Raw genomic sequence first — 27958 nt, 5'->3', positions numbered from 1 at the left:
TCCCCGGAAGTTTGCGGGGGGTATGCTAGTTCTGAACGTCACATGCTAATGTAAAAAGCTGGTTTTTGATATAAATATGAACTTGATTGAACAAAACATGCATGTATTGTATAACATAATGTCCTAGGGTTGTCATCTGATGAAGATCATCAAAGGTGAGTGCTGCATTTAGCTGTCTTCTGGGTTTTGGTGACATTATATGCTGGCTTGAAAAATGGGTGTCTGATTATTTCTGGCTTGGTACTCTGCTGACATAATCTAATGTTTTGCTTTCGTTGTAAAGCCTTTTTGAAATCGGACAGTGTGGTTAGATTAACGAGAGTCTTGTCTTTAAATGGCTGTAAAATAGTCATATGTTTGAGAAATTGAAGTAATAGGATTTTTATGGTTTTGAAAATCGCGCCACAGGCTGGCAGTGGCTGTTACGTAGGTGGGACGCAAGCGTCCCACCTAGCCCATAGAGGTTAAAATCAATTTTTATGCAATTTATCTCGTAAAAAAGCGATAATATTCCGACCGGGAATCTCCTTTTCGGTAAACAGAGGAAAAATCACAAAGACGGGGGCGGCCAGTGCACGCGCCTAAGCCCACAGTCCCTTGATCGGCCACTTGAGAAAGGCGATAATGTGTTTCAGCCTGGGGCTGGAATGACGACATTCAGGTTTTTCCCGGGCTCTGAGAGCCAATTGGAGCCGTGGGAAGTGTCACGTTACCGCAGAGATCCTTTGTAATGGAATGAGATGTCAAAGAAAGACAATAAATGGTCAGACAGGCCACTTCCTGTAAAGGAATCTCTCAGGTTTTGACCTGCCATTTGAGTTCTGTTATACTCACAGACACCATTCAAACAGTTTTAGAAACGTTGGAGTGTTTCCTATCCAAAGCCAATAATTATATGCATATTCTAGTTACTGGGCAGGAGTAGTACCCAGATTAAATCGGGTACGTTTTTTTTATCCAGCCGTGTCAATACTGCCCCCTAGCCCTAACAGGTTAAAGCTACACAACCCACAGATTGACTGGTCTACCGGAAGGGTCATGACTTGGAGTACATTTTGCCATTCGAATTGTCTACATTCTGCCCTTCCTCCTGCCTTGTCAGCACCCCAGTCCATTCCAGAATCCCCAGACCTGTCTTCTGTTCCTCCAGAATATCACGGTCTAGCTCCTGTATTCAGCAAGCACCACACCCCATCTCTGCCGCCTCATCGGCCTTACGACTGTGCTATCGAGCTTCAGCCTGGAGCTCCTCTCCCTAGTAGCAGGTTGTATAACCTCTCTCGCCCCGAGCAAGAAGCCATGGAGGAATACATCCAGGACTCCCTGGCTGTTGGACACGTCAGGCCTTCTTCTCCGGTGGGAGCTGGATTCTTCTTTGTCAAGAAGGACGGGTCACTGAGGCCATGCATAGACTTCCGTGGGTTGAATAGTATCACCGTCAGGAATAAGTATCCCTTGCCACTTATCAGTTCTGCTTTTGCCCCCTCCATGCTGCCACAGTATTTACTAAACTGGACCTCCGGAATGCCTACCACCTTGCCCGCAGAGAGGGAGACGAGTGGAAAACGGCGTTCTACACACCACTTGGACATTTTGAGTACCTAGTTATGCCTTTTGGCCTCACTAACGCCGGAGCTGTTTTTCAGGGCCTGGTGAATGATGTCCTGAGGGATGTCATTGGGTGTTTTGTTTTTGTCTATGTGGATGACATTCTTATTCTTTCGAAGGACATTGAGGCTCACAAGCAACATGTCCACCAAGTTCTCCAAAGGCTATTGGAGAATAATCTATTTGTCAAGGCTGAGAAATGTGAGACACGTTTCCTCTGTGTCCTTCTTGGGTTCCATTATTGCTCAAGGACAGCTACGAATGGACCCTGCCAAGGTTAGGGCAGTCACAGAGTGGCCTGTGCCTGCGAATCTGAAGCAGTTACAACGTTTTCTGGGGTTTGCCAATTTTTATAGACGATTCATCCGTGACTACAGTCGTTTGGCAGCTCCTCTCACCTCAACCTCCATTCCATTGGTTCCCCGAGGCAACATTCCGGGAACTCAAGCACCGCTTCACTTCTGCTCCAATCCTTACCCAGTCAGACCCAGAACTCCAATTTGTCCTCGAAGGTGGACGCTTCCGACACCGGGGTAGGTGCAGTTCAGTCTCAACGTTCTCCTGCGGTTCAGAAGCTCCATCCTTGTGCCTTCTCCCGCAAGCTCTCACCTGCAGAGAAATTGACGTAGGCAACTGGGAACTCTTGGTGGTTAAGCTGGCTCTTGAGGAGTGGCGTCACTGGTTAGAGGGTTCAGCACTTCCCTTCATTGTGTGGACGGATCATAAAATTCTAGCCTACATCCAGACCGCCAACCGTCTCAACTCTCGGCAAGCCAGGTGGGCATTGTTTTTTGGAAGGTTCAACTTCACACTCACTTATCGCCCTGGATCTAAGAATACCAAGCCTGATGCCCTCTCTCGTCAGTTCACCGCAGACAACAAGAGTTCCGAGCCGGAGACCATAAGGCCATCCTCCAGCATCGTTGCTGCTGTCTCCTGGGAAATTGAGTTTCGTGTTCGTCAGGCTCAGCTGAACCTAGAAATGGCCCATGTAAGGCTCTTGTGCCAGATTCAGTTTGTTCTGATCTTCAATGGGCCCATTCTACTCACCTCACCTGTCACCCTGGCATGAACCGGACAGTCGCCTTCCTGAGTCAGCGATTTTGGTGGCCCACCATGGAGAGAGACACTCGGGAATTCATATCATCCTGCTCAGTCTGTGCCTGGGAAAAAAACTCCACCAAACCTACATCTGGTCTGCTTCGTCCTCTTCCCATACCTAGTCGCCCCTGGTCACACATAGCTTTGGACTTTGTCACTGGGCTTCCCCCATCAAATGGTAAGTCAGTCATCCTCACTATTATTGACCGATTTTCTAAAGCGGCTCACTTCATTCCCCTCTCCAAGCTTCTGTCCTCCAGGGAGACTGCGGACCTGCTGGTATCCCATGTTTTGCAGCTGCATGGAATCCCCAGTGACATTGTTTCTGACAGAGGACCCCAGTTCACATCCCAGGTATGGAGAGCCTTCTGCACAGCTCTGGGTATTAAGGTCAGCCTTTTGTCTGGATATCACCCCCAGACCAATGGTCAGACCGAGCGGGCTAACCAGGAGTTGGAAACTGCTATACGCTGTGTTACTTCAGCTAACACTTCCTCCTGAAGTGCCCAGCTATCCTGGGTGGAGTATGCCCACAAAACCCTCATCAACGCCTCATCAGGTATGTCTCCCTTTGAGTGTGCTCTGGGTTATCAACCTCCCTTGTTCCCTGCCCTAGAGGTTGAAGTAGTGGTGCCCTCAATTCAGGACCACATGCGCCGTTGTCGTCGCACCTGGAGGAGGGGCCGGGCTGCCCTTCTTCGTACCTCCGCTAGGACCCAATCCAAGGCTAACCGTCGTCGAGCTGCAGCTCCACTCTACACCCCAGGCCAAAGGGTATGGCTTTCTTCGAAGGACTTGCCTCTGAAAGTGGTTTCGAAAAAACTAGCTCCCCAATTCATTGGCCCCTTTGAAATTGATCATGTCATAAACCCCTCTGCTGTTCATCTAAAACTCCTTGACTCTCTCAAAATTCACCCCACGTTCCATGTATCATTAATCAAACCAGTCTGCTCCAGTCCCTTGTCCCCTCCTGCAGCTGCTCCTCCACCCCCTCGTCTTATCGACAACCATCCTGCCTATACGGTCTGGCGACTCTTGGATGTGCACCGTCGGGGCCGCGGGTGGCAGTATCTGGTGGACTGGGAAGGATAACGGGCCTGAGGATCGTAGCTGGGTGGCCCGTCACATTCTGGATCCCTCCCTCTTACAGGATTTTTACACCTCCCACCCAGACAAGCCGGGTCGTGCGCCAGGCGGCGTCCGTAGAGGGGGGGGGGGTACTGTCACATCTGCTCCCACTATGCCCCCTGTGTCCATCTGGTGTCGTCCTAACTTGCAGTTCTCCCCCTGTATTATCTCTCTCTTGGTGTGGTTGGACACAGGTGTGCTGGAGTCAGAGCAGATCCCTACCAGCTGCAAATCGTCCCATAAATCAAGACCTCTACATATACTCTTTTCTGCCACCTCCACTCTGCCAGATCGTAATCTCTGCTCAGTCAGTATCAGTCTAGCCTTTTGTCTATTCTCAAGAGCCTGTTGCTCTGCTTTGCTCGTTTTCCTGCCTTTCACCATTTTTACACCTCTCCTTGCAGTTACCGCTCTCTCTGGCTCCTGTTCCACATCTCACTACCAACCACCTTGCTCTGGATATCACTCACCACCATTACCTTGGATTCCCCTCAGGACCTGTTCCCCTCAGCCAACTCCAACCTCACTCTACACTCCTGGTTATTGCAAGTCATCTGAGCTACCCCGGTTCTGCACTCCCCATTTCTCTGATCAATAAACCTTGTTGTGCATTCATCCCAGCTTCCTCTTCCGAGTCTGCTCTTGGGTTCCCCTACTTGGCTCATCGTAACAATTATACGGTTTATATTCGTAACTACATCCATCGTAACAAGAAATGGATGAATATGGTGGTCATGTCAACATGTATTTTCTTCCCAACCGCTAAAACAGTTCAGCAGGCTTAGAGTTCAGTAGCTGCTAGTTCTAATCCCACATGGGGCAGATGTCTTTTTTTCTCTCCAAATCCTTTCTTTACAATATTCATCCTTCTAATTCTGAAAAGTGAAAGCATACCTGTGAGAGCGGTCACCCTGGTAGTAGTTGATGGTTTTTATACAGTACTGAAGACCAATCGGAGTTTATTTGATCATTGGAAAAAGAGCTACTTAGTAAATCGTGCAGTGCAGGTTGGATTGAGCCCCTAATCTTCATTTAAGGTGATGATTGAACTTTTCTTCCCAACACAATACTGAAATAAATGTGAGTCCACATTAAAGATTTTTTTCTGCGCCCCATGGGGATTCCAATTTAAATTTACACCACAAGTGGCAATAGATGTCAGGAACTCCACACCTTACCACTGAGCTAACTGTCCAGAGCCTTATTTGTTTCGCAATGCACATAATTTTGTTATCAGAGTGTGCCAATGTATTTCTGGTAAGTATGCTTTAGTGAGAACATTTTGGGATCAGGTACAACTACGTTTACACACCCCAAAATGAATACTTATGAGCAATTCCCCCCCACCCATGACTTTTCACCTGAATGTATTTATTTTTTATTTGATGGGGTTGGGCAAAGGCTAAAATTGGGGTTGAGTTACCCTTTAACCAGTTTCCTTCAATTTGCTGTCTGTCCGAAAAGAGTATGACATGTTATATTATTTTTGTCCAGACATCATCAGATACATTGGCTGCACATACTGAGGGACTCTGTTTTGCGCACTCAGATGCTTTCTCCGATGAGATGAATGTGTCTTGATGTCAGTGCGCATCTCAAAGTTTTACATTTGTTGCCTTTAAAGGAGCTCATGTCTTATTCAGGGGAGCTTAGCTCTTCCTGGCTCCCCCGTAATTCGCACTCTGGTTTCAGGTACCCGCTTACCTGGTTTACTTTGAGGTGAGAGGATGGCAGCAATCTTTTTCTGCAAAGACAGGAAAATCAATAAGTTATACATTAATGAGAGGGACTAACTCCTATAAATGACCAGAATAGTTATCTTCCAAATACTTGTTTCGATATCTCACGATGGGATTCGCTCTGAATCACTGTCTCGGAAGAACCAATGTTGGAGACAAACGGGTTGAGTGGTGAACGAGGTGAGCCTCTCACCTCCTTATAAAGGAGCCACTCGCCCACCCTCTGGTCATTCTCACCTCTCCTTTGCAAAGAGAACTACTCTCTGGAAGCTCTCCTCAGGACAACTTGATCCCTGTCTTCCTGCTTAAGTGTTCTCAGGTGTGCCGTGCTTACGCCATTGAACGCAGGATTTTCAGCTCGTCCTTTGTACTGACCAACTGACCAAAAGGAAAGTTTCAGCTTCGAGTAGAATTAATTTTCTACCCGCGTTACCTAGCTTCACGGCTAGATATCGAGACTGGGTTAACCCACGCCGCAAAGCATAAATTAACTTGGCAAGCTTGCTGAAAAGCAAGCTAACCACACACTAGCATTTCTACCTGCACATACGGTAGCATAAGGATTGCTACAGTAGCTAACTCGGAACGAATTCCCTACTTGCCCAGACGGTAGCATAAGCAGTCTCACCTTAGAGCCTTTGGCTTTTCACCCGTCGCCTTCACTTCCACGGAGGAAGAACATCTCCACCGTTTATGTCCAGTAACTACTTAGATAGAAAGACAGATTTAGGCAAAGCAACCAGCTCTTCGCTCCCTGGACTCCCACCTGCAAGGTTAGGCCCCTCTCTCCTCAACGATGATCTTGTCAGTGGAGGCTATTATATTGAATTACAAGGAGTGTACAAAACATTTAAGGACACCTGCTCCTTCCATGACACAGACTGACCAGGTAAATCCAGGTGAAAGCTATGATCCCTTATGTCACTTGTTAAATCCACTTTAAATCAGTGTAGATGAAGGGGAGGAGACAGGTTAAAAAAGGATGTTTAACCCTTGAGACAATTGAGACATGGATTGTACATGTGTGCCATGCAGAGAGAGTGTGAATGGGCAAGACAAAATATTTAAGTACCTTTGAACGGGGTATGGTAGTAGGTGCCAGGCTGCCCGGTTTGTGTCAAGAACTGCAACGCTGCTGGGTTTTTCACTCAACAATTTCCTGTGTGTATCAAGAATGGTCCACTACCCAAAGGACATCCAGCCAGCTTAATACAACTGTGGGAAGCATTGGAGTCAACATTGGCCAGCATCCCTGTGGAACGATTTCAACACCTTGTAGAGTCCATGCCCTGACGAATTGAGGCTATTCTGAGGGCAAATGGGGAATGCATCTCAATATTTGGAAGGTGTCCTTAATCTTTTGTACACTCAGTGTATAATAGAATAGCAAAGCTGGCAGCCTTCGGAGGGGCCTGAGGTCCCACTCCACCAGAGGAATGGCTACCTTTTGGGCACTGTTTAAGGACATCTCTTCTTAGAGATTTGAGACACCACGTATTGGGCCTTCCCTCATTCTGTTATGAGGTTTTTCCCCAAATGGTTATCTCTGCACCTTCATTGACGAATACTTTCTCAGTATCGGAGCCTCTGAGGGTTGCTTATGTTGGCACTTCTCTGGCTTCAGAGAGCACGTCTGCGATATGGGAATTGGCCATATCCCACTGTTAGATATTGAAAATGGGTATTAGAAAAAGAGAACTCAAGGTTACTTTCAAAACCCTGGTTCTCTGAAAATATGAGAGATTGCGCCGCATTTCCCTGCTCGCAAGAAAGAGAGGCATGCTCGAAAAAGACCATAGGGCGGGCAAGTGCCTCCTTAGAAGGTGATGAGGCTCACCTCATTCACCACTTGAATTGTCTGCTTCCAACAGATGCTCGTCATTGGTTCTTACGAGATTTGAATTTGATTTATTAGGATCCCCATTAGCCGACACCAATGGCGACTGCTAGTTTTATCGGAATCCGACAGATAACGAAAAATACATTACAGACAAAAGACTTTACGATTAACATACATTTAAAAACATTAACATTTAGTGTGTTTGGGTGTGTGTGCGCGCATCTATCAGTTACACATACATGTCAGTACATACACACAACAAGTAGGTCATAACACCAGTTTCAAACACCAGTCTCAACGTCAACAGTGAAGAGGCGACTCCGGGATGCTGGCCTTCTAGGCAGATTGGCAAAGAAAAGCCATATCTCAGACTGGCTAATGAAAAGAAAAGACTAAGATGGGCAAAAGAACACAGACACTGGACCTCTGCCTAGAAGGCCAGCATCCCAGAGTTGCCTCTTCACTGTTGACGTTGAGACTGGTGTTTGCGGGTACTATTTAATGAAGCTGCCAGTTGAGGACTTGTGAGGCGTCTGTTTCTCAAACTAGACACTCTAATGTACTTGTCCTCTTGCTCAGTTGTGAAACGGGGCCTCCCACTCTTTCTATTCTGGTTAGCGCTAGTTTGCGCTGTTCTGTGAAGGGGTAGTACACAGTGTTGTACGAGATCTTCAGTTTCTTGGTAATTTCTCGCATGGAATAGCTGTCATTTCTCAGAACAAGAATAGACTGACAAGTTTCAGAAGAAAGTTCTTTGTTTCTGGCCATTTTGAACCTGTAATCGAACCCACAAATGCTGATGCTCCAGATACTCAGCTAGTCTAAAGAAGGCCAGTTTTATTGCTTCTTTAATCAGAACAACAGTTTTCAGCTGTGCTAACATAATTGCAAATTGGTTTTCTAATGATCAATTAGCTAATCCAAGTTTATCATTTTAAAAGGCTAACACAACGTGCAATTGGAACACTGGGGTGATGGTTTCTGATAATGAGCCTCTGTACACCTATGTAGATATTCCATTAAAAATCAGCCGTTTCCAGCTACAATAGTCATTTACAACATTAACAATGTCTACACTATATTTCTGATCAATTTGATGTTATTTTAAAAATGGACCAAAAATGTGCTTTTCTTTCAAAAACAAGGACATTTCTAAGTGACCCCAAACTTGTGAACGGTAATGTATATAAAAAAAAAAAAAAAAATTAAAAATCAAACAGTCCATTTATATTTTCCAAATGGGGCTATACATTTGGGTGAGTTTTTTTTCTTGCCTGAGTAGCCAAAAATAAAATTAAACCATCTAGTGTTCAGCGAAATAACAACACAATGTCAAATAAAGGTAGCCCAGACAAATAATTAACATCCAATCACATTACTCTGCTACTACTCTCTCTCGGGAATTACACTAGCGGTCCGTATGCAGCCAAACGTAGCTGCTGCTGATGTTGGTATCTGTACTGATGACGCAATAGCCATGACAGGGAGACACAGTGGACTGGTAACGCGCGTGCAAGCAGTTGCTCCCGACGCCACTTGGGTACACTGCAGCATCCACCGAGAGGCTCTTGCTGCCAAGGGACTGCCTGACAGCTTGAAAGACGTTTTGGACACTACAGTGAAAATTGTTAACTTTGTTAAAGCAAGGTTGATAAGGGAATTTATATGTTTAAAGGTAATGACTAAACAATTCCACCCTGAAACGTAATTATGACATTATGTAATATATATATAATGAATAATTAGACAAACGTAACTATTAGTAATTATAAGATTCTGTAACATGTATAATGAATTAGAATGATAAACTTCAGTCTAATAAGGTTTGGTCGAGACAAGTAGAAATGTGTGTGTGACTAAGAAAATACAGAGAACAATTAAACTGTGTATAACCTGACCTGGCTAGAACTCCGAGAAACTTATGGCAGGAAGGGGAGTCCCATCAAAGGTCCCTCTAATCTCGGGGGAATTGAACTGCCAGCTTGGTAGTGATAAACTGTGGTGAGAACAATGGGGAAGGATACATCCCCCCTACTGCTCGTGTGTATGTATGTGCGTAGGCTATCTACTGTTTGTGTGTAGGTATGTGCGTAAGCAGGGAGGGAGTGAGTTATAAAATGACATGTTCTTTGTATTTTGACTTTAGAACGTTCTCGTGAATAAACTTTACAGACCTTTTGCATAAGTTGAGTATTTGCCTAATTATATTAAACCCAGGGTCTTACAAACCTCGGGGATTGGTCAAAGCTTATTGACTGTTAGTTATTATCATTGGGATTGAAAAGTCTCGTGACAAAGGTCCCATAACTCTCGTATATTTTCTGCACTATGCAACGATATGGGCAGCGACCATGTCACGCGTTTACAACATACCGAAGTGCGCTGGTTATCAAGGGGCAAAGTATTGACAATTGTTTTTGAATTGAGAGACGAGCTTAAAGTTTTCTTTACTGACCATAATATTCACTTGTCTGATGGCTTGCATGATGACAAGGTTTTCACACGACTGGCCTATCTAGGTGATTTTTTCCCCCTCGCCTGAATGATCTGAATCTAGGATTATAGGGACTCTCAGCAACTATATTCAATGTGCGGGACAAAATTGAGGCTATGATTAATAAGTTGGAGCTCTTCTCTGTCTGCATTAAAGGACAACACACAGGTCTTTCCATCATTGTATGATTTTTTTGTGTACAAATGAACTCAAGCTTACGGACAATGTCAAATGTGATATAACGAAAAACCTGAGTGAGTTTGGTGCGCAATTACGCAGGTACTTTCCCGAAATAGATGACACAAACAACTGGATTCGTTATCCCTTTCACGCCCTGCCTCCAGTCCACTTAATGCTATCTGAACAAGAAAGCCTCATCGAAATTGCAAGAAGCGCTTCTGAAGTCACTGCCAGATTTCTGGATTGGGCTGCGCTCAGAGTATCCTGCCTTGGTAAATCGCCCTGTTAAGACACGGATGTCCTTTGCAACCACAACCTATGTGAGAGTGGATTCTCAGCCCTCACTAACATGAAAACTAAATACAGGCACCGACTTTGTGTGGAAAATGATTTAAGACTGAGACTCTATCCAATACAACCCAACATTGCAGAGTTATGTGCATCCTTTCAGCACACCCTTCTCATTAACATGTGGTGAGTTATTCACCATTTTCAAAGAACAAATAAGGTTTTATATGTAAGATGGTTAAATAAAGAGCAAAAGTATTGATTATTATTATTTGTGCCCTGGTCCTATAAGAGCTATTTGTCACTTCCCATGAGCCAGGTTGTGACAAAAACTCACACTCATTCTTATGTTTAATAAATCTATTGTATAGTGTGTGTGGCAGGCTTACAATGATGGCAAAAACACACATTTCAGAGTGCGGTGACCCTGGTGCTTGAGGGGGTATGCAGCTGGAGGTTGAATGTTTGAAGGGGTACGGGATTATAAAAAGTTTGGGAACCACTATAGCAACACCCCAAAATAAAAACTTTAGATGTGCCAGGTGTACCTGAAATCACAACACTTCAATAAAACTTGACATAAGAACTTCTGTAAGCATTACAGGGATACGAGACTTAGCGATTCCGAGCGAATCCCACCATGACATATTGCACTCATATTATAAGAGAACCGTGGTTACGAAAGTAACCTTGAGATTCGCTTTGTCCTCCTCTTTAAAAGACATTGTAAAATGTTTGTCTGCCCCAGTGGCTAGATGAACACCTTAATCCATGAGCGACTAATGAAAAAATGTATTTGGCCTTACTGCTTTTAGCCCATACAAAAGCATTGAATAACAGATTCACTATATAGAACAGAAAATCATTTTTTACATAAAAGGGGAGTTTGTTCTTAAGTGTCTGTCCTATATCTGAAAGATACTGTATAAGAAAGATCAGGCAACATTTATTTAACCCCTTATTTCTGGCACTAAACCCTAAATATATACAGTACCGGTCAAACATTTTTCTTTATTCTTACCATTTTGTACATTGTAGAATAATAGGGAAGACATCAAAACTATGAAAAAACACATATGGAATCATGTAGTAACCAAAAAAGTGTTACACAAATCAAAATATATTTTATATTTAAGGTTCTTCAAAGTAGCCACCCTTTGACTTGATAACAGCTTTGCACTCTTGGAATTTTCTCAACCAGCTTCATGAGGTAATCACGTGGAATGCATTTTAATTAACAGGTGTGCATTGTGAAAAGTTAATTTCTGGAATTTCTTTCCTTCTTAATGCGTTTGAGCCAATCAGTTGTGTTGTGACAAGGTAGGGGTGGTATACAGAAGATAGCCCTATTTGGTAAAAGACCATGTCCATATTATGGCAAGAACAGATCAAATAAGCAAAGACAAACAACAGTCCATCATTACTTTAAGACATTAAGGTCAGTCAATCCAAAAAAATTCAAAAACTTTGCAAGTTTCTTCAAGTGCAGTCGCAAAAACCATCAAGGGCTATGATGAAACTGGCTCTCATGAGGACCGCCACAGGAAAGGAAGACCCAGAGTTACCTCTGCTGCAGAGTATAAGTTCATTAGAGTTACCAGCCTCAGAAATTGCAACCAAAATAAATGCTTCAGAGTTCAAGTAACAGACACATCTCAACATCAACTGTTCAGAGGAGACTGTGTGTGTATCAGGCCTTCATTGTAAAATTTCTGCAAAGAAACCACTACTGAAAGGACACCAATAAGAAGAAGAGACTTGTTTGGGGCAAGAAACAGAAAGAATTGACATTACACCGGTGGAAATCTGTCCTTTGGTCTGATGAGTCCAAATTTGAGATTTTTGGTTCCAACCGCCCTGTTTTTGTGAGACGCAGAGTAGGTGAACGGATGATCTCCACATGTGTGGTTCCCACCATGAAGCATGAAGAAAGCGGTGTGATGGTTTGGCGGTGCTTTGCTGGTGACACGGTCTGTGAATTATTTAGAATTCAAGGCACACTTAACCAGCATCGCTACCACAGCATTCTGCAGCAATACACCATCCCATCTAGTTTGCGCTTAGTTGGACTATCATTTGTTTTTCAACAGGACAATGACCCAACACACCTCCAGGCTGTGTAAGGACTATTAGACCAAGAAGAAGAGTGATGGAGTGCTGTATTAGATGACCTGGCCCCCACAATCATCCGACCTCAACCCAATTGAGATGGTTTGGGATGAGTTGGACCGCAGAGTGAAGGAAAAGCAGCCAACAAGTGCACAGCATATGTGGGAACTCCTTCAAGACTTTTGGAAAAGCATTCCAGGTGAAGCTGGTTGAAAGAATGCAAAGAGTGTGGAAAGCAGTCATCAAGGCAAAAGGTGGCTACTTTGAAGAACCTAAAATCTAAAATAAACTCAGCAAAAAAAGAAACGTCCTCTCGCTGTCAACTGCGTTTATTTTCAGCAAACTTAAAACGTGTAAATGTTTGTATGAACATAACAAGATTCAACAACTGAGACATAAACTGAACAAGTTCCACAGACATGTGACTAACAGAAATAGAATAATGTGTCCCTGAACAAAGGGGGGGTCAAAATCAAAAGTAAGTCAGTCAGTATCTGGTGAGGCCACCAGCTGCATTAACCTCTTGGCGTTCCCCTAGGATAGGGGGCGCTAAAGCGATTTTTGAAAAAAAATTCGTGCCCATTTTAAACGGCCTCCTACTCAAACTCAGAAGCTAGGATATGCATATAATTAATACTTGTGGATAGAAAACACCCTAAAGTTTCTAAAACTGTTTGAATGGTGTCTGTGAGTATAACAGAACTCATATGGCAGTCAAAACCCCGAGACAGATGGAAACAGGAAGTGGAATTCTGAATTGCGAACTCAACTTCATCACGTTGCCTATTAATCACACCGTGAGCTATGGTTCATTGAGCACTTCCTATTGCTTCCACTAGATGTCCCCAGTCTTCACAAAGTGGTTTGAGCCTTCTACTGTTAAAACTGAATGAATGAGACGCTGTGGAACGTGGTCACACGGAGAGGGCCATCACCATTATCACGCCGGCGCCCCTGGTTACCCTCCCCTTTCGAAACGTTTTGAAACACAATGCAATCGTCCCCCTCGATTCTTATTGGCTCTCTTGTTGAAAAACACCCTGAAGATTTATGTTATACAATGTTTGACATGTTTGAACGAACCTAAATGGGAAAAAAATGCATTTTCTCGAAATGGCTGTCCCGTGGCCGACGAAGCATTTGGATCAGCCTTCAGACGCGCTAACAAGAACAAGCTCTTGGAACATAAAGGAGTCATTTTTTCGAACGAAAATACATTTGTTGTGGACCTGGGATCCCTGGAAGTGCTTTCTGATGAAGACAACCAAAGGTAAGGGATTATTGACAATAGTATACAAGACTAGATGTGATATGCGATTGTTCCAAGATGGCGCTGACCTGTAACGTTAGCCTATTTTTCAGAGTATCGCATCCCCTTTCATCGCAAAGTATGATTACCCAGTAAAGTTAATTTTAAATCTGGCATTACAGGTGCTTTCAAGAGATATTCATCTATAAATCTTAGAATGACAATATTACATTTTAAAAATGTTTTCGAATAGTAATTTAGTAAATTGTAGCTCTGTTTCATCGGATGCATTTGAGGGAAAATAGTTAGTCAACGTTACGCACCGATGTAAAATGCTGTTTTTATATATAAATATGAACTTTATCGAACAAAAGAATGCATGTATTGTGTAACATGATGTCCTAGGTGTGTCATCTGATGAAGATTGTCAAAGGTTAGTGCTGCATTTAGCTGTTTTTTGGTTATTTGTGATGCATGTGGTTGGTCGGAAAATGGCTATGTGGCTACTTTTACGATATACTCCTAACATAATCTAATGTTTTGCTTTTGCTGTAAAGCCTTTTTGAAATCTGACAACGTGGTTCGATTCAGGAGAGTTGTATCTATAAAATGATATAATTTGAAAAAAAAAATTGAATTTTTTTTGAAATTAAATGTTGTTATGCTAATGGCGATATGATTTTTTGCTGGATGTCCGTCCGAGGCCGCACAGGGGTTAAGTACTGCAGTGCATCTCCTCCTCATGGACTGCACCAGATTTGCCAGTTCTCGCTGTGAGATGTTACCCCACTCTTCCACCAAGGCACCTGCAAGTTCCCGGACATTTCTGGGGGGAATGGCCCTAGCCCTCACCCTCCGATCCAACAGGTCCTAGACATGAGGTCCGGGCTCTTCGCTGGCCATGGCAGAACACTGACATTCCTGTCTTGCAGGAAATCACGCACAGAACGAGCAGTATGGCTGGTGGCATTGTCATGCTGGAGGGTCATGTCAGGATGAGCCTGCAGGAAGGGTACCACATGAGGGGGGAGGATATCTTCCCTGTAACGCACAGCGTTGAGATTGCCTGCAATGACAACAAGCTCAGTCCAATGATGCTGTGACACCGCCCCAGACCCTGACGGACCCTCCACCTCCAAATCGAACCCGCTCCAGAGTACAGGCCTCGGTGTAACGCTCATTCCTTCGACGATAAACGTGAATCCGACCATCACCCTTGGTGAGACAAAACCGCGACTCGTCAGTGAAGAGCACTTTTTGCCAGTCCTGTCTGGTCCAGCGACGGTGGGTTTGTGCCCATAGGCGACGTCGTTGCCAGTGATGTCTGGTGAGGACCTGCCTTACAACAGGCCTACAATCCCTCAGTCCAGCCTCTCTCAGCCTATTGCGGACAGTCTGAGCACTGATGGAGGGATTGTGCGTTCCTGGTGGAACCCGGGCAGTTTTTGTTGCCATCCTGTACCTGTCCTGCACTTGTGATGTTTCGGATGTACCGATCCTGTGCAGCTGTTGTTACACGTGCTCTGCCATTGCGAGGACAATCAGCTGTCCATCCTGTCTCCCTGTAGCGCTGCCTTAGGCGTCTCACAGTATGGACATTGCAATTTATTGCCCTGGTCACATCTGCAGTCCTCATGCCTCCTTGCAGCATGCCTAAGGCACGTTCACGCAGATGAGTAGGGACCCTGGGCATCTTTCTTTTTGTGTTTTTCACAGTCAGTAGTGTTGGGTTCGACATTTTGAACATTGAGATATTAAATAAATGATAGATAGAATCAAAGGAGAAAGTTAAGGGTTCTCTGTTGAAGGACAGATAGCTGTGGAATGTGTTGGAATGTGCTGGGGGAAGGGAGCAGAGCACCGTGTTGATACAGGGGAGACAGATGGACATCTGTGGATTAGATGGAGGGGTTGAGGTCAGGAGCTGAGGACAGGTCACCTGAAGGGAGTAATAAGGGTTTGGGATCTTGTTACTCTTTTCCTGTTAGACCATAAACTAAGGATTGGAGAGAGGGAGTGTCTTCAGTAGGAGGTATATAACTGTGATGTGAGAAATGTTTTGCTGTCTGATTACAGCTGTATAGAACCTATGGGAAGAATTAAACTTGGTTAAAGCTTCTCTAGTGTCCGTTGGTTATTTACGCTGAAAAATAAGAACAATAGAAAGGCCTCTTTAGTGTCCGAAGTTTTTATAACTGTGACCTTAATTGACTACCGTCTGTAAGCTGATAGTGTCTTAACGACCGTTCCACAGGTGCATGTTCATTATTGTTTATGGTTCATTGAACAAGCATGGGAAACAGTGTTTAAACCCTTTACAATGAAGATCTGTTAAGTTATTTGGATTTTTACGAATTATCTTTGAAAGACAGGGTCCTGAAAAAGGGATGTTTCTTTGTTTGCTGATTTAATATTGATTTGTTTAACACTTTGGTTATTACGTAATTCCATATGTGTTATTTCATAGTTTTGATGTCTTCCCTATTACTCTAAAATGTAGAAAATAGTAAAAATAAAGAAAAACCCTTGAGTGAGTAGGTGTGTCCAAACTTTTGACTGGTACTGTACTTCCATTAAAAAAAAATTGCTGGCACCGGGTGACCTTCAGACTAGAGGTCGACCGATTAATCGGAATGGCCGATTAATTAGGGTTGATTTGAAGTTTTCGTAACAATCGGTAATCGGTATTTTTGGCCACCGATTTGCCGATTTTTTTTTTTTTTTTTTTTTTTTACACCTTTATTTAACTAGGCAAGTCAGATTAGGAACACATTCTTATTTTCAATGATGGCCTAGGAACGGGGGTTAACTGCCTTGTTCAGGGGGGATTCGTTTTTGTAACCTTTGGTTACTAGTCCAACGCTCTAACCACCTGCCTTACATTGCACTCCACGAGGAGCCTGCATGGCAGGCTGACTACCTGTTACGCGAGGGCAGCAAGAAGCCAAGGTAAGTTGCTAGCTAGCATTAAACTTATCTTCTAAAAAACTATCAATCTTAACATAATCACTAGTTAACTACACATGGTTGATGATATTACTAGTTTATCTAACGTGTCCTGCGTTGCATATAATCGATGCGGTGCCTGTTAATTTCTCATTGAATCACAGCCTACTTTGACAAACGGGTGTTGATTTAACAAGCGCATTTGCGAAAAAAGCACTGTCGTTGCACCAATGTACCTAACCATAAACATCAACGCCTTTCTTTAAAATCAATACACAAGTATATATTTTTAAACCTGCATATTTAGTTAATATTGCCTACTAACATGAAATTGTGTCACATCTCAAATGTTCATTGCACGCAGAGTCAGGGTATATGCAACATTTGGGGCCGCCTGGCTCGTTGCGAACTAATTTGCCAGAGTTTTATGTAATTATGACATAACATTGAAGGTTGTGCAATGTAACAGGAATATTTAGACTTAGGGATGCCACCCGTTAGATAAAATACGGAACGGTTCAGTATTTCACTGAAAGGAAAAACGTTTTGTTTTCGAGATGATAGTTTCCGGATTCGACCATATTAATGACCTAAGGCTCGTATTTCTGTGTTTATTATATTATAATTAAGTATATGATTTGATAGAGCAGTCCGAGCAGTGGTAGGCACCAGCAGGCTCGTAAGCATTCATTCAAACAGCACTTTCGTGCGTTTTGCCAGCAGCCCTTCGCTGTGCTTCAAGCATTGCGCTGTTTATGACTTCAACCCGGGTGGGTATAATTTGTGGAACGTTCCAACAGGAATATATTCCAAAAACTTCGTAAATAACAAGGTTGCCAAAAAACAACGCATACAAAGTTGTAAAGCGGCAGAATAAGATACCTGGTAGGGAGTGGTCTATTTCATTGTGTTTTTCACTCCTCATGTTTATTCCGAAAAATGTCTGTCCTCACTCTGTTTGCCTATGGACAAACATTAAGAATAAGCTACGTGGTGAGTTGATGCCTATTCGGCAGCTAGTTAGCTAGGTTTGTATGCGTTGCTACTTTGTATGTGTTGTTGGTTGGCAACCTTTTACTTCACATTTTTTGGAACAGATTCCTGTTGGAACGTTCCACAAATTATACGCACCCCTTCAAGCCTATCAACACCCAAGATGAGGCTGGTGTAACCGATGTCAAATGGCTAGCTAGTTAGCGGGGTGCGCGCTAATAGCGTTTCAAACGTCACTCGCTCTGAGACTTGGAGTAGTTGTTCCCCTTGCTCTGCATGGGTAACGCTGCTTCGAGGGTGGCTGTTGTCAATGTGTTCCTGGTTCGAGCCCAGGTAGGAGCGAGGAGAGGGACGGAAGCTATACTGTTACACTGGCAATACTAAAGTGCCTATAAGAACATCCAATAGTCAAAGGTATATGAAATACAAATCGTATAGAGAGAAATAGTCCTATAATTCCTATAATAACTACAACCTAAAACTTCTTACCTGGGAATATTGAAGACTCATGTTAAAAGGAACCACCAGCTTTCATATGTTCCCATGTTCTGAGCAAGGAACTTAAACGTTAGCTTTCTTACATGGCACATATTGCACTTTTACTTTCTTCTCCAACAATTCTCTTTCTTCTCCTTGTTTTGCATTATTTAAACCAAATTGAACATGTTTCATTATTTATTTGAGGCTAAATTGATTTTATTGATGTATTATATTAAGTTAAAATAAGTGTTCATTCAGTATTGTTGTAATTGTCATTATTACAAATAAATAAAACATTTAAAAAAATTAAGAATCGGCCGATTAATCGGTATCGGGTCTTTGGACCTCCAATAATCGGTATCGGCGTTGAAAAATCATAATCGGCCGACCTCTACTTCAGACGAGTGTTGTGAGGCCTGTGGGCGTCCTCGTGCAAAACTTGTACATGTTCGTGAGAGTCTCACTTTTCCACAGAGAGGTCATATTAGTGTATAGGCCAAACTGTTCGGACGCTACAGACAGAAGTTGGCAGATCGGCTGTACCAACTTCAGACGAGTCCCAAGACACGTGTGGAGCAAAACGGAGAACACCATCGTGTTCACGAGAGTCTCATCTTTCCGTAGAGGGGTCATAATAGTTTGTAGGCCAAATCCTTCAAACGCAACAGAAGATTTTTGTTTCGAAGACCGATTTTCGGGATATCTCATGGCCTGATAAACACTGCTCTAGCTCTGTCACCTTTCACTGCAGATGCAGAAGTGTGACATAGGCGAATGCAGTGGATTAAGACACATCCAATGCAAAGAAAACAAGATATCTATAGTTTAAACTGACAGATTTTTATGGGGATTGTTTTATTATGCTAATTCGATTTCCGTGGGGGGGGCGAAGACGTCGACCTTAGTGGGTTAAACGGTCTATAAAAAGTTGACGCATCTATTCCGACAATAACTATTTAGTGTGTGCATGCGTGTTCAGACTTACCTTTCCGCTGCTGGGGATGATGAAACCGTTACTGTCGTTGAATAGGTGCACCTGTGGCGGCAGCATCTGGGGAGGGGGTTTGGTGTTGAACTCTCTGACGCGGGCACACGTCATCACACTCTCAACGTACTTGTGGACTGGGTCCTTGTCCTCCTCTCGCAGCTGCAGACAGACACATACAATCCGTCATATCTTTTTCATATACATCTTTTCTGAAATCAACATTTTCACCATTTGCTCCAGTCCTGTGACTTTTCAGGGTGGTAGTTTGACACTATTGGCTGTATCCCAAATTTTACCCTGTTTCCTATATAGTGCACTACTTTTGTTCAGGGCCCATATGGCTTTGGTCAAAAGTAGTGCACTATAAAGGGAAAAGGGTGCCATTTGTGAGCATACTGTGACAGTGGCATTTACCTTAGGGGTGAGACGAGGGATGTAATCAAGGTGGTAGATCCTGGTTAGAGGCTTGATGGGTATGTTGGCAGCAGTTTTGGGGATGAAGAGGGGCTCGGGGTCCACCCCTGAGGTGAGGTCCCACAGGGTAAAGATGCGGATGCCTTGATTGGGCTGGACCTCATGGTCCACCTTAGACATAGCTGGACAGGGAGAGAAGGAGGAAACGTTCATTAGCTTGTTCAAGTTGATGTGCAATGTTTCATTCATTTGGTCAATAAGAGAATAGAATGCAACATTGTTGTACATTCTGAGACAGTCATTTGCCTTTGGCGCCCTCTCACAAGTCCCCAAATCCAGTCACCCTGGATTTAAACTTACTGTAAACAGGAAGCATCTGGTTCTGGTGATTATCTGCTGCTGTGGTCTGTTTGGTAATCTTGCATTTGAAGCAGGTGCAGCCCAACATACAGTCTGGCCTGTAGCAGTGGAGTGGACCCCTGGACACCCGGGCCAGGCTGGAACACACACACCCCAGCCTGCAGAAGTCAGAACCACACTCTGGACCGTCCACTGGGCTGGCCTTGGGGGCTCTAATCTTAGGAAGACCCTGAAGGGTACAGACAGAGAGACCATCAGACGGTGTGTATGTGTGTTTGTGTGTGTCAGACCTACCTGTGCAGTGAGCAGGGCCATCAGGGCCGTCTCCACCCTCTCAGTAGTGATGTGTGTTCTGTCGCGTCCCTGGTAGAAGGTGGCATCCTCCATCTCCATCATTTTCAGCTGGATCTTAGAGAGGCCAAGCAGTCTGAGCTGGTTCTTAGAAAGGCCACTCAACCCGCTGGAGAGGCTTCCTCCTGGGCTGGTGTCCCTCCTCACTGCGCCCTTACCTGGAAGTGACCTATTGATACAAGGATAATGTATAATAAAAAGCTTTATTGTCCATTGTAGGGTAAAAAAAAAAAAGGAGACATGCTCAATCCCAAACACAAATATCTACAGCACATGAAAAATGTCAGACTCAGTTCATATTCATCATAAAATATATATAGATGTCTATACTGTATGACTTGGCATGGGTATAACGTGTCTGTAGTAGCATGCCCTTACCTTTGTGCATTAGGGCTGGTGACTTTCACCTCAGCTGTAGCTTCAGCAGCAGTTGTTTTGTTACTGTTGGAGACCTGAACGGGCCGTAGTACAGAGGCGAATCTGCCTCTGCCCTGCGCTGGTGTTATATGGTGCTGTTTGCCTTGTGGTGGTGCATGTTTTGGTTTGGGCTTGGCTGCTTTAGGAGGGGTCACGTGGTCGGTGATAGGTGGAGGGGGCTTCTTTAGAGCAGAGTACAGAAGAGGTTTCCGGGAGAGGGGGCAGGGTCTACAGAAGGCAGGTGGCTGAGGCGGAGGGTGGCGCATCTTCAAAATGCTGTCCTGGGTCCGCACGTAGCTGGTGCTGGTCACAGGTAGCTGATAGGCCACGGAGCCCAGGGGGTTGTGGGAGAAGACGTCGGTGCAGGCTCTGATTCGCTGGGCCTCTCTCTCCAGGTACTGGTCGAGCATGTCGCTGCAGAAGGCAGAGCGGTTGGGGTTGTGGTTCTGAGAGGACACTCTGGTCCTGATGAACTTGTCCCTCCAGCCCTTGATTTTGGTCAGGTCACTGGTCTTCCCTGTCCTGGAGACAAAGGACCTGCTTCCATCTGCACAGAGAGGCGACAAGGTCATTAGAGAGAGAGACATGGGCCCGATTTCAAATCAACAACTAGACCCTTCACCTAGCCTCTACCCCCTTAGTGTTTGGAGGAGACAAGGCCATTAGAGAAGAGATACAGGCCCAATTCTAAATCAACAACTAGACCCTTCACCTAGCCTCTACCCCCTTAGTGTTTGGAGGAGACAAGGCCATTAGAGAAGAGATACAGGCCCAATTCTAAATCAACAACTAGACCCTTCGCCTAGCCACTACCTCTTTAGGGTTTGGAGACTAAGTATATTGCAACTATCCAGTCCCTTCAGATCTGCAAGCACTGACGAGGTTGGGGCTTGGGGGTTGTTATTGGACCAAACAATAACCTCAGCCATTAACACTCCCCCATTCTACCACAGTAATAGCTGTGGAGGGAGATACTTTCGATCAGTCCGCATGGTCAATGCAGCACATGCAACAATGTTGATGACAACAATGTTGTTTCCACTTTGATTTTAATATAAATCCACAAGCGTTCTATAACTACAATATTAGCTTCTGTTTCTTACATCTCAAACAGAGGCTTCTAAACAGCTTCTACCCCCAAGCCATAAGACTCCTGGACATCTAGTCAAATGGCTAACCAGACTATTTGCATTGTCCCCCCCCCCCCTCCACACCACAGCCAATCTCTGTTGTTATCTATGCATAGTCACTTTAATTAACTCTACCTACATGTACATACTACCTCAACTAACCAGTGCCCCCACACATTGACTCTGTACCGGCACCCCCCTGTTTACATTATGATTTTTTACTGTTCCTCTTTGTTTACATGTTACTTTTAGCTCTAATTCTTATCCGTATTTTCTGAAACTGCACTGTTGGTTAGGGGCTTGTAAGTAAGCATTTCACTGTAAGGTCTACACCTGTTGTATTCGGGCGCATGTGACTAATAACATTTGATTTGAGCTAGTTTGTTTTTTCTTAGCAAGTTAAGCTAAATCGTGTTAGCCACTAATTCTAATCGCTAGATAGCTGGCTAGCTAACTAGCTAATAAAAGAACTGAGTCAGAGCAAACGTAGCTAGCTAATACAGCCTGATACCAGTGCTGGTGGAGGCATGTTGTTTGTGCAACAGTATCTTCTAAATCAAAGAGGAATAGGCGAAGCATGAATATGTTGGCTACATGAATAAAGATTTAATGTAGCCAAAGATTATAGGGTCCCCTAGGAAACACTGAACATCACTTTGGTTCCGACCCTGTCACAGTAACTCGTCCATGGCATTTTCATTCGTTGTCATGTCAAACACTGTATTCAACATGCCCACTATTATTTATATTTTAAATATAGAATTAGAATAAACATTCTATTTTCCATGATTCCAAAAGTTCACCCAAGTGTTTTGATCTAAATCGCAATTGCAACATTTGGTTAAAAATAAGGCCTAGTATTTTTGCCCATATCGTGGCAGTGTGGAAATGATCTCAAATGAGTGCAGGAAATGCAGGAAATGATTTTAGGTTGAAGTTGAACAGTATAAAACAATCAGAATGGAGAAAGACCCATTGAAATCATTTAGAATGTATGTGTGGCCACCGTAGGGTCACGTACTAGTCATAAAGCACATGTAGAACTTTTATTAATCAAAAACATAAAATACCGTCAAATACTGTCCAACATTTGAAAAACACCATATATGATATTTTGGCTATATCGCCCAGCCCTACTTTCAAGTGTAATTCATTTACTACTTGGCTAGGCGTTAGTATTATTCCCTAATTGAGAAATGTTATGTCTATTAATACGTTCCCTTGTTGGCAACTATGACAAAATCCCTGGGCCTGCTAATAGTGGCTGTACTCAAATGAGAATGAATAATAACCCAGTGAAAGCAAGTAAGTCTTGTGTTGACATCCCATATCATACTGCATTGTGAATGGCAATCAGTGAAAAAGACAGTTGGCGTTGATGTTCTATTTTGTGTGTCTCCAGGCGTCTTGTTGCCAAATACGCTGCTAGAGAATGACAAGCCCCTTTCAGAGTGTGTACAGTAGAACAGAACTTCTTTGCAGCCTCACCAGTTCTCTCTGGGTGTTCCTGCATGACTGGTGACGTGTTACTGGGTGGCATATCCTCCACACGGACACCAAGAGCTTCCTGTGACACAGAGGAAGAGATTACATGTTCAATACCATCTGCACCTTCAGCAAATATACACAAAGTTTCCCACTTATATTTTCGACTCAGGGGATCTAAATGAACAGTTGTCTGAAACTCTTTTTTCCCCCCATAACTCTCAGAGCACGAGTGTTGTGTTTTACCTTGGAAGTAAAGGACACAAAAAGTAGACCCTCCACGTCGTCCAGTTGCGGCTGCATAGCGACAGTTACCGGGCTGCTTGTTAACGTGACAGCCGCCATCGCCACATTAGTCCCCTTAGTGACTCTTCCTGCATTGCCCCAACGATTGCCCCCTGATTTCCGCCCCTTCTTCCATGGCTTTGGGATGGCAAAGGGTGAGGTGGTGGGGGTTGCAGGTGAGGGGGTAGGGGGGAAAGGTTTGGGAGCGATCTTCTGTAATTTGGATGTTTTAGGGGTTAAGCTGGCAGCCTTGCCCTCTTGAGGTTCGGGAACCAAAATGGGCGAGGTCATGGTGGGTTCTACAAACGTAACCTTCTTTGAGGACGGAACCTCAGACTTCATTGGTTCTACAGTGGAAGGTTCTGAAGGCTTTGAACAGCTGTTGGTGTGTAACACAGCATACTGTGTAGCATTATGAGGGTTAGCAGTCAGGCTGGCCTGTATGAAGGGGTCCGTCCCAGCCCCACCTTGTCTCTCCTCCCCAGCCCCCTGTCTCTCCCCAGGCCTGGAGGCTCCTGAAGGCAGGGCTAGCTGGGCTTGGAGGTACCGTCTGTGGAAGACGTGGTCACCATCACTATCGTCAAGATCTATCCCCTCCTCACTGGCAGACACATCAGTCTGGCTGGCATTGGAGTCTGCTGGAGGGGCTGTACCAGGGGCAACTCTCCTCAGCTTTCCTGAGACTTCAGCCTCCACAGGGTGAATAGTAGAGAGATAATCTTTCTTCATGCTACAACACAATGAGCGATTTGGTCTAAATATGAAAAAATAAATACAATTGGATCGGTGTATCAAAAATGTATGTCAAAATGAATAACATTCAGTGAACACACATCAAGGAAAACATACAGTTATTACTATAACTACTGTTCCCTAAAGGAGGAAAACGAGGTACAACACAGCTGTGGGGAGTTCGCGTGCTAGTTCCCTCTACTGAAGAACATTAGAATCCCATCTGACAAGGCCAATGAACACAGTGCCTCACCGGAAGCCCCACCTTCCACAGGTGATAAACCCCATGCACGGATTCATTTCTTAAATTCAGTACCGCTCTTCACCGAGCCCAGAACTGGGCAGAGCGGGCCAAACAGGTGTTGTACCTCATTTTCCTCCTTCAGGGAACTGTAGTTATAGTCATAACTTTATGTTTCCTTTTAGTCGGTCAACTCGGTACAACACAGCTACGGGGACATGAAATCACACCCCAAGCGAACCCCAGCAGACACCAAATAAAATGGCCCATGGCAGACCACCAACCTGACAGGAAAACCTGCGGTCCCAGGTACTGCGCAATCTGCGCGCTGCCTAATGACCTTCTCCTGGCCTAGCCATAAGCACACTGTGGGCAGTGACATCCAAGCGATAAAACTTCACAAAAAAAGTGTGTGGTGATGCCAACTCGACACAGCACAGGCAACCCTTTAAAACAATGCCCAAGATGCAGCCAGACCCCTGGTGGAGTGAGCACATAGATCATTAGGTAATTCCTGCCTTTTGCTGTCATATGCCAGAGAAATTGCCTCCACAATCCAGTGGGAAAGATGCTGCTTGGAAAGCACTCTACCACGAGCAAGATTTGCAAACCAGACAAAAAGTTGGTCACACAAACGGACACCCCTGGTCCGCTCAAAGACACAGGGAATGTAAGCTAGAGACCTGTAGGATAGTCATGACAATGGTTGCAAAGCGGCGGAAACTTATTTGTAAATATTGGGGAATTTTGTTTAAATTCATTTAGCTTAAATTCATTATGTGGGATACACATAAGGCAATTCTAGGTCTTGTGGCATATTTTGGTTAAACTATCCCCAATTCAATGGAATTGCAACCCTCTGCATGCACAGTGCATTCTTCCATCACATGTACAGCTGATTCTCAAGATCTTGCACGCTAATGAGATGCTATTGAACCCACACTACTACACTGTCTGAGCCAAGGACTACATGCTTTCTGGTAAGTTTTGATTGCAATACTGGGTGAGGTGAATATATTTTATATGACATACATGCTTTTTTGTTAACTAGTAAATAGTAGTCTGAGGTATTCAGAAGGTATTCACACTGGTGACAGACAATGCTGCAAACATGAAGGCTGCTTGGTCTAAAGTGGAGGAGTCCTACCCTCACATCACACCCATTGGCTGTGCTGCTCATGCATTAAATCTGCTCCTCAAGGACATCATGGCATTGAAAACAATGGATACACTCTACAAGAGAGCCAATGAAATGGTTAGATATGTGAAGGATTATCAAGTTATAGCAGCAATCTACCTCACCAAGCAAAGTGAGAAGAATAAGAGCACCACATTGAAGCTGCCCAGCAACACCCATTGGGGTGGTGTTGTCATCATGTTTGACAGTCTCCTGGAGGGGAAGGAGTCTCTCCAAGAAATGGCCATATCACAGTCTGCCGATATGGACAGCCCCATTAAGAGGATCCTCCTGGATGATGTACAGTGGGGGGAAAAAGTATTTGATCCCCTGCTGATTTTGTATGCTTGCCCACTGATAAAGAAAGGATCAGTCTATAATTATAATGGTAGGTTTATTTGAACAGTGAGAGACAGAATAACAACAAAAATATCCAGAAAAACACATGTCAAAAATGTTATAAATTGATTTGCATTTTTATGAGGGAAATAAGTATTTGACCCCCTCTCAATCAGAATGATGTATGGCTCCCAGGTGTCTTTTATACAGGTAACGAGCTGAGATTAGGAGCACACTCTTAAAGGGAGTGCTCCTAACCGCAGCTTGTTACCTGTAAAAAAGACACCTGTCCACAGAAGCAATCAATCAATCAGATTCCAAACTCTCCACCATGGCCAAGACCAAAGCACTCTCCAAGGATGTCAGGGACAAGATTGTAGACCTACACAAGGCTGGAATGGGCTACAAGACCATCGCCAAGCATCTTGGTGAGAAGGTGACAACATTTGGTGTGATTATTCGCAAATGGAAGAAACACAAAAGAACTGTCAATATCCTTCGGCCTGGGGCTCCATGCAAGATCTCACCTCGTGGGGTTGCAATGATCATGAGAATGGTGAGGAATCAGCCCAGAACTACACGGGAGGATCTTTTCAATGATCTCAAGGCAGCTGGGACCATAGTCACAGAGAAAACAATTGGTAACACACTACGCCGTGAAGGACTGAAATCCTGCAGCACCCGGAAGGTCCCCCTGCTCAAGAATACATATACATGCCCGTCTGAAGTTTGCCAATGAACATCTGAATGATTCAGAGGACAACTGGTGAAAGTGTTGTGGTCAGATGAGACCAAAATGGAGCTCTTTGGCATCAACTCAACTCGCCGTGTTTGGAGGAGGAGGAATGCTGCCTATGACCCCAAGAACACCATCTCCACCGTCAAACATGGAGGTGGAAACATTATGCTTTGGGGGTGTTTTTCTGCTAAGGGGACAGGACAACTTCACCACATCGTTTGACACCGCCATGTACTGTCAAATCTTGGGTGAGAACCTCCTTCCCTCAGCCAGGGCATTGAAAATGGGTCGTGGATGGGTATTCCAGCATGACAATGACCCAAAACACACGGCCAAGGCAACAAAGGAGTAGCTCAAGAAGAAGCACATTAAGGTCCTGGAGTGGCCTAGCCAGTCTCCAGACCTTAATCCCATAGAAAATCTGTGGAGGGAGCTGAAGGTTCGAGTTGCCAAACGTCAGCCTCGAAACCTTAATGACTTGGAGAAGATCTGCAAAGAGGAGTGGGACAAAATCCCTCCTGAGATGTGTGCAAACCTGGTGGCTAACTACAAGAAACGTCTGACCTCTGATTGCCAACAAGGGTTTTGCCACCAAGTACTAAGTCATGTTTTGCAGAGGGGACAAATACTTTTTTCACTCATTAAAATGGAAATCATTTTATAACATTTTTGACATGCGTTTTTCTGGATTTTTTTGTTGTTATTCTGTCTCTCACTGTTCATATAAACCTACCATTAAAATTATAGACTGATCATTTCTTTGTAAGTGGGCAAACGTACAAAATCAGCAGGGGATCAAATACTTTTTTCCCCCACTGTATTTTGGGAGAGAGTGGTAAGCAGCCTGAAACCGATAGCAGTAGCCATGGCATCCTGTCTGATGTTCAGACTCTGCTTGCAGATGTAAGAGAAGAAATCCGTACTGCTCTGCCCACTTCACTGTTGCTCCAAGCAGAGGAAACTGCAGTTCTGAAATACATCAAAAAGCGTGAAGACTTCTGTCTGAAGCTCATACATGCCGCAGCGTACATGTTGGACCCCAAGTATGCTGGCAAGAGCATCCTGTCTGGTTCAGAGATCAACAAGGCCTATGGTGTAATCACTACTGTGTCTCGTCACCTTGGCCTGGATGAGGGAAAGGTTCT

At 44.2% G+C, this 27958-nt stretch overlaps 1 protein-coding gene across 2 annotated transcripts in view; it reads right to left on the bottom strand.

The window, feature by feature from the left end:
* Window positions 1-27958, bottom strand: part of LOC106571563 (MAX gene-associated protein-like) — a 44649-nt gene that overhangs the window by 6166 nt on the left and 10525 nt on the right. Inside the window, exons 3-10 of one of the 2 annotated variants that reach the window (XM_014144753.3) lie at window positions 23547-24339; window positions 23304-23382; window positions 20647-21232; window positions 20212-20437; window positions 19918-20146; window positions 19558-19739; window positions 19141-19302; window positions 5542-5581 (exon numbers count right to left, since the gene is read on the bottom strand). In XM_014144753.3, the coding sequence (XP_014000228.3) occupies window positions 5542-5581; window positions 19141-19302; window positions 19558-19739; window positions 19918-20146; window positions 20212-20437; window positions 20647-21232; window positions 23304-23382; window positions 23547-24339 (2297 nt within the window). The remainder of the gene's footprint in view (window positions 1-5541; window positions 5582-19140; window positions 19303-19557; window positions 19740-19917; window positions 20147-20211; window positions 20438-20646; window positions 21233-23303; window positions 23383-23546; window positions 24340-27958) is intronic. The other variant, XM_045695866.2, reaches the window with a different exon arrangement.

Source organism: Salmo salar, chromosome 15 (genome assembly GCF_965601325.2).
Source record: "Salmo salar chromosome 15, fSalSal1, whole genome shotgun sequence".
NCBI classification, from domain to species: Eukaryota; Metazoa; Chordata; class Actinopteri; order Salmoniformes; family Salmonidae; genus Salmo; species Salmo salar.
Note: the sequence above shows the minus strand (reverse complement) of the source record. Positions and strands in the feature narration are given on the sequence as shown.